Source organism: Sugiyamaella lignohabitans, chromosome A (assembly GCF_001640025.1).
Source record: "Sugiyamaella lignohabitans strain CBS 10342 chromosome A, complete sequence".
Lineage (NCBI taxonomy): Eukaryota > Fungi > Ascomycota > Dipodascomycetes > Dipodascales > Trichomonascaceae > Sugiyamaella > Sugiyamaella lignohabitans.
In genome coordinates this window covers 2270875-2277834 of record NC_031672.1, presented here as the reverse complement: position 1 = coordinate 2277834, position 6960 = coordinate 2270875, and the positions used below count along the sequence as shown (strand labels likewise).

The following is a 6960-nucleotide window of genomic DNA, read 5'->3' as shown; positions in this document are numbered from 1 at the left end:
TGTGAATTTTGATGTTAACTTGACAAATTAAAACGACCAAATCAATTAATTTAGTGATCTGGGTCTGAAAAAATCTGATAACAAAAAAAAGGTTAAGATCTTATGATCCAAATATGACTAAATTAAATAGCCACTTAAATAACAGTACCAGAATGGACTGGAACCTCTAATTCTTATTTTTTTTATTAATTCTTTTGGAAAATTAATATTGTGGCACAATCCGAAAATTAATGGATATGTGAACCTCGACCAAACTATTCAAATCTGTCTAACTACTGTTTCAACCTCGAGCTAGTGATTTACCAATATAATCAAGATTACCTGTTGCTGAAAAAAAAAATTCTTTCCTACAATCAGTGACAAAAGAATCTCCGAGTATTGACAACGAACAGAAATTGCAAATAAAAAATTCAAGACGATGGACGTAGCGAAAAGAATTACCAAGTGGGACTATACTTGCCTATATATACACAGTGGTGATATGCACAGTCGGTCCTAGTAAATATGCGTATAAACTTTCCTTACCTTGAAAGACACGTAAACTACAATTAACTGTCGCCCCAAATTTGGCCACCAAACGCTACCTCGCGTAGCACGGCTTCTTATGTCAGAATTCTACAACGTTCGGTGAATATTACTTGGGACTTCTTTTTCTGCCACCGTGGCAGATTTTGTATGCATATACGGCTCGCGGCACCATATGCCGCGGCTCCCCGTGTGGGGGCAATTCCCTGACGATCCATCCTGCAAGGTGCAATAAAGTTCTCGAGCATGACGTGTGAGCGTCATGGGATTGGAACATTTGCCTCCGGCGGCTGGGGCGTTGCCCCAGACCCCGTTGCTCCTGCTTCGCAGGAGTTGGCTAGGACCGTGGCGGGACCGGTTTTCTGCCGATGTGGACGTGGACGCAACTCCTCGAGCGCAGCGAGAGGTGCAACCAGGGTCTGGGGCGGAGCCCCAGCCGCCGGAGGCAGACCCCCATCCCCGGTTTTTAGTGAGTGGTGGTCACGAGCTTGATTCTCGTGACTATTCACGAGACAGTAGCCTAATGGTCACTAGTGAATTGATTTCCGAGTCTAAAAGAGGCTGTGAGAGAGGCGGTGGCGTCTTTCTCTACTCGGAAGCTGTTTCTTGTGTAGAATAGTAACCTAACAGATTTATATTTGCTGTGCTGCATAATTTACTGCTTTAGCTCTTTCGTTTAGTATTTTTTTGAAGAGTTTTCTCCAATGCGGCTCTGTGGTAGCAGTTTCATAGTTTGATTCAGTACTTCGAGGGCTGCATTCTGAACGAGTATTCATTTCACGAGTCGGTAGCAGTGCAAATATTAAATATATGGAGAGGAGGTAGTTCAATGCCCTTTAAAGTGGATTATAAGAATGTGATTGCGGAGGACAAGATTGTTAGATTATTATGAGATAGTTAGAAACTGCCAGCTCAGTCAATTATAATCGGGAAAGTGTTATGTAGAAGGGAGTGGAAAAGAGAGTGTCGAAATTACAGAATCCATGCGAAGAGAAGTTGGATGAAAGGATATATCAAAGCACTAGAAAGCTGAGATGACCTGCATCAACCTGAGAAGCAGAGTCTGTAATTTCATCGTTTAGTGCAATTATAGTAGATAGTAGAACTATCAAATCAGCAGACCAGTGAATTTCATGGGCATCCCATTCCAGTTGTTCGCATGTAGCAATGCTCATTTTATGACTCAAAACCCGTCTTGGGTGTCATAATATCATGGGATATAATATGGACTAAAAATAAGTTAGGAAGACATGAATTTGACCTATAGCCATGTTCAAAAAGGCATGGACTGAGTGAGTGGTTATTTTTAACCTTTAACTCTCACTATCGGGGAGCGTTCTTTCTTCAATATTTTACATATTTTCTTTCTCTAAGAAGAATTTAGAGATGTTAAGAAATCTGAAAGGCCTTCAAGGATACTATTCTACTGAAAAATTAAATTGAAACTTGGAAATTCGAGCAAGAGAATGTACACGAGAGGGAACAAAAAATACTACAGTTACCCGGCCCTACAAACATGGTAACCATAATGTTTTTTGAATCTGTAAATAAGGGAATCGAGCGAGAACTTTGTCCGTGTCTAACCCGGCCATCTTTAAATACCATATTACTAGGGAAAACTCATTGAAAAGTTCTACTCATATTTTCAAAGCCATTTTTTAACCGAACGGAAATACACGTTTGTATTACCCGGCCTCGAATTTTATGTTTTTTAACATCGCTATTGCAATGCATTGCAAAATATATAGACATTGCATGTCGGGCTGCAAGCATTACTAGGAACTGACGAGTTTAAACACGCTCCACCAATGATATTGTAATGAATTTGATATATATGTGTATGTGTGACCCATGACCATTTTCTGGGAATCAATGAATGCCTAGAAAAGAGAAATTGGATATCAGAAATGCTAATAACAGAAAACGATAAATTTTACTGAGATAATAATCGGTGAAGGCACATTACTGTGATCACACAAACCAGACTACTGACGACGGGAATTAAATAATATTTTGATCTGGATGTTCATTCTGGAGTGTTTATTTGATGATCCAGCCAGTGATATAGTCTAGAAATGCTAAAATTATCCCCAGAAGCAGGGACCCTTCATATGTTACCCGGAGTTTAAAAAACTAAAGTATTGTGAATTTCACCCTCGCGCTTTTTGCTTTAATTTGTTTTAAATTTTTCTTTTATTAATAGGCTTATCTAATTAATTATAAGTGCTTTCCCATAAAAGAGTTATTTTCAGTATTTCAGCAAAGATTTCTGATCCAATAATATTTGTGTTACCCGGCTCACTGAACAGAGTGGCAATCTGAGTGGCAATCTGAGTGGCAATCTGATAACATGAATGAATTTTGAAGGGTAGTCTCGTCCAAATAGATGACTCTTGACAACATAATACTTCCCCCCTCTGCCGAATAAAGTTCGCACACACCTGGCAACATTGCTCTCGGTATTTAAGAGCATCGTAGTCTCTAGACTGATTGATAAGCTGTACCGTTCATGCGGGGGTGCTGCAGGATGCATTGCGATAAGGCAAGGACAAGAACCTAAACCCATATGTAACCATATCTACGTAAAAACTAACTTCCTAATAAGAGTTGCCGCTTCATGAAGTTATAAGCTTCCAACAACCAGATATTTCAAATGACACTATATCACTATATTATTCAAAGCCTGGATCAAGAGTTCTACATGTCAAACCATAGAATTGAGCTTCAATATATGTTCTCCCTGTTGTGTCCATGAGCCAGGACCCATACCACTTTAAATCAATTAGCTGAAGATTCTAGTTCAGACAAGTCATGTTGGATGAACGGATAGATACTAGTTTCAGATCAAACCGAGGCTCCCGCAGCCAGCTGGTCAACGCTCTAGACAGCGCTTGCTCCCTGATTCGCAGGATATGCCTCGAACCGCTCACGAAACTTCTGCGAGATGAGTGAGAGAAGTTGCCAGGTCTGTGGTGGAGTCTTAGTCGCCCGAAGAATCCCGATTGATAGTCGTCATATGCTTTATCGCTGCAGCATGCATGTTCGATATCGCTGTCAGGATCGGCCCTCATCGCTGATCTTAAACTCTAATCCTCGTAAAGCGATCGAGCCAACGATATATTTGAATTTATACAGTCAAATCCTCTGGCCAGAGTGATAAAAATTGATCTATCTCCTCAGCTTGGACACCCTCCATAACCATTCCTTGATCGGTTATCACGTGCCTGGGGCCATAATGCACGCGTCTGCCTCCTGTCCCTGCATTTATTACCCAACCCTATTTCAAGCATAATCTTTCCTACTACTGCATAATCTTTCACACAACAATATATATATGGGCCGCTTCGCTCACATCCTCTCTTCTTCTTACTTATCACTTATTCAACTCCTCACTGCTGACCACGATTGTTGAAGACTGACTAAACGCTAATTTCTCTGAATTTTTTTATTAGTTGATTTTACAACTTTCTTTGAAGTAAAATCTGTGCTTCGGTTAAATTCGAATCGATCTTATCAATTCTAATTAATCTGAGGTCTTTTACTATGTTTCATTCTCACTGGGACAAGATCAAGTCTTTGGGCAATTTGCTCCTACCTACTACTTACGTCTCTTTTTTCTTCGGTAAATATGATGATGAGCCGGTTCTCAAGGAGGAACAAATGGAACAACCAAAGGAGAGAATTATTATGAACGACTACAGATGGTCGGTTCAAACCACTGAGATTTGGACACCTCCCCCTCCACCCCCCTCAAAGATGAAACGGAGACTGGCCAATATCAAAGAAAAGATAGAAATTACTGCTCTCGTGGTCGTACTGGTTGGCATCATATTCTGCCCCATTCGGGAGAAGGAAAACAGAGAGGAAAAACAGAGAGAGAGAAAGAAAGCCGAACTGGCTGCCACCAAGAGATATGTCGGGGAGAAAAAGACAACCGAAACAAAATTTACTTCATCAGGATCCACCAAACAGAAAGGATCCACCGAATCATTCAAGGCATTTGGAGTCCCAAAGAAAACTGTCAAACCTCCCACTACTGATTTACAATCTACTTTAGACTCAGTGGGGAATGAAAAGAAACAAACCACAGTCAAGAAGATTTTCAAGAAACTTTGGGGAAAGAAGAAGAAATCTCAACCTGTTACCAATACTCCTCCAGTATCTACTAAACCAATTCATTGTAGTCCCACACCTACAGAGAATCGGTTCAAAGTACCAAGAAAACTAGTTGGAACTCCACCATGTCCCCCTCCAAGGTACCACATGGTCGTCTGGTGAATCAGTCATACAGTTGGACCAAACATTCTTTCCTCCACACACGGTTAGAATCAGGACATTGACTAGTATCTCTTGCGTCTCAGATCTAGGATAGTCGGTAGCTGCACTTCGCGCTTGATATCCTTAACATGAGATGCTCTAGTATTGGCATCCCGAGTCATACTGGGATATCTAGTCTTGTCATCCTCTGTCCACGCCACTCACAGACATATTCCAGCTGAATTCCATTCCCACTTCAACTCATTCAGGATTCACTTCTTTCCTCTTTTTATTATTATTATTAGCCTCTCGGGTCAAGGCTGGCGGCGAAGGGAGCTGCCGGAGTGAGCACAAATTGCATCGTGCCCTCCAAATTTCGGCTCATGGACTAAGGCTGCTGGAGCGAACACAAAATGCATCGTGTCCCTCCCCTATTTTCTACCAGAGGATCTTCCATTAATGAGAGTTTGCATCATCCACTATTCTGCATTGCCTCTCACCATCAGTTAGATCCTCTGGTAAGAGTTTGTATTATTGAATGCAGCAAGTGTCTAAGCCTCTTTTAATTAATTGCGTCGTTGTGTCTTTGTACTCTTACAGTTGTTCTAATATACTCTATTTCTTTATTAAACTATTCTTCTCTAGATCCTCCAGTTTAATCAAAGAATCCAGATTGCCCCATGCTATTGGTTGCAAATGCTAGAATTAAGATCCTACGTGAGGTGCTGGTCATTTAATTGTATTAGCTATTTGCTTACGTTGAGCTTAATTGTTTGAATACCTGATCTGCCAGTAAATTGCATCTGGGGTATCCCTCCTGGCCACCGAAAACCATTTATACCCAGACCAATATTTCTATAAGCTCTTTAATAATTACGCTAGGTATGGTATACGGTAGGGACATTACAATTGATAATTGTATAAAGCCAACTTTTATGACTGAGAAACATCCTTTCTGCCGTTTACAACATGCTTTTAGGTTGAAGGTTCAAACTAATAAGCTACTAAGCTACTTGCTCTGTTGTATTACTATAATTCTTCAAATGCATAGGCAGCAGTTAGCCAGAACTTGATCTAGTTTAAAACACAGTTCATTTCTTACATATACTACATGTTCGTCCAAGTTTACCATCTTTTGGAAGCCTTTTCAAGAGCAGAAATAATTCCATTGATAAGAGGAACCTTGGGATTGAGGTTTTGATCGTACAAGTCAGCATCGCCTTGACCAGCAAAAGTGGATGGAATCCAAGAGTACTCGTCAGCAAAGTCCCAAACGGAAATGCCCATACATTTCTTGCCTACAGCGATACAGGCATTGATGGACGAAAGGTAGTCAGTGACTTGTTGAGCTTGTCCAGCAGCAGTGGGGGGAAGCGAAGAAAATCTGACGTCAAGTTCAGAGACGACCACATCAACACCTAAGTCAATATAGGCTTGCATTTGTTGCTGTTGCTGGGCCTCATCAGGGGTCTCACCGACAATGAAATGAGATTCAAGACCAATAGCGTCAATAAGTCCCTTCTTTCTGAGAGGCTTAATAATATTGTTAGCAGCAGCAGTAGCCTTGGCACCAGGAGACTCAATATTGTAATCATTGTAGTACAATTGAGCGTGAGGATCGGCTCTACGGGCAGCAGCAAAAGCAGTTTCAATGAAATCAGTACCAGTAACATTGTAGTACAAGGTTTCACGCCAAGTACCGTCGTCATTCAATGCTTCATTAACGACGTTCCAAGAGAAACACTTGCCCTTGTAGTGAGAGACCTCACTAAAGACGTGTTGATCAATGACCTGAAGAAGTTCTTCTTTAGTCCATTCCTTCTCGTCCAACCAAGCAGGATACTCCTGATGCCAAACGAGGGTATCACACAACAAAACTTTCTTGTGCTCCAAGGAAAAATCAGCAAATTGATCGCCCTGAGTGTAATTGAACACACCTTGCTCAGGTTCAGTGAATTGCCACTTCTGGACATTAGCAGGAGTAAGAGAACCAAACTGCTCGAGCATAATATTGACATATTCCTTATTACTCCACTCAGGATCCTGGTTGGTAGCAGTACCGAAGTACATTTTACCAGCGGCCACAGCAGCCTCGTTAAGGGTAGGTTGACGAGGAATAGGATTGGCAGTAGCCAGACCGGCCAAGCAATAGAGAGCAGTAAGGATTTCGAATTTCAT

At 41.2% G+C, this 6960-nt stretch overlaps 1 protein-coding gene across 1 annotated transcript; it reads right to left on the bottom strand.

The window, feature by feature from the left end:
- Nucleotides 1-5907: 5907 nt before the first annotated feature.
- AWJ20_717 (uncharacterized protein) lies at nucleotides 5908-6960 on the bottom strand (the record flags this gene model as incomplete). The annotated part of the gene is made up of 1 exon (XM_018882674.1): nucleotides 5908-6960. The coding sequence occupies one exon, from the start codon at nucleotides 6958-6960 to the stop codon at nucleotides 5908-5910; it is 1053 nt and encodes a 350-aa protein (XP_018734939.1).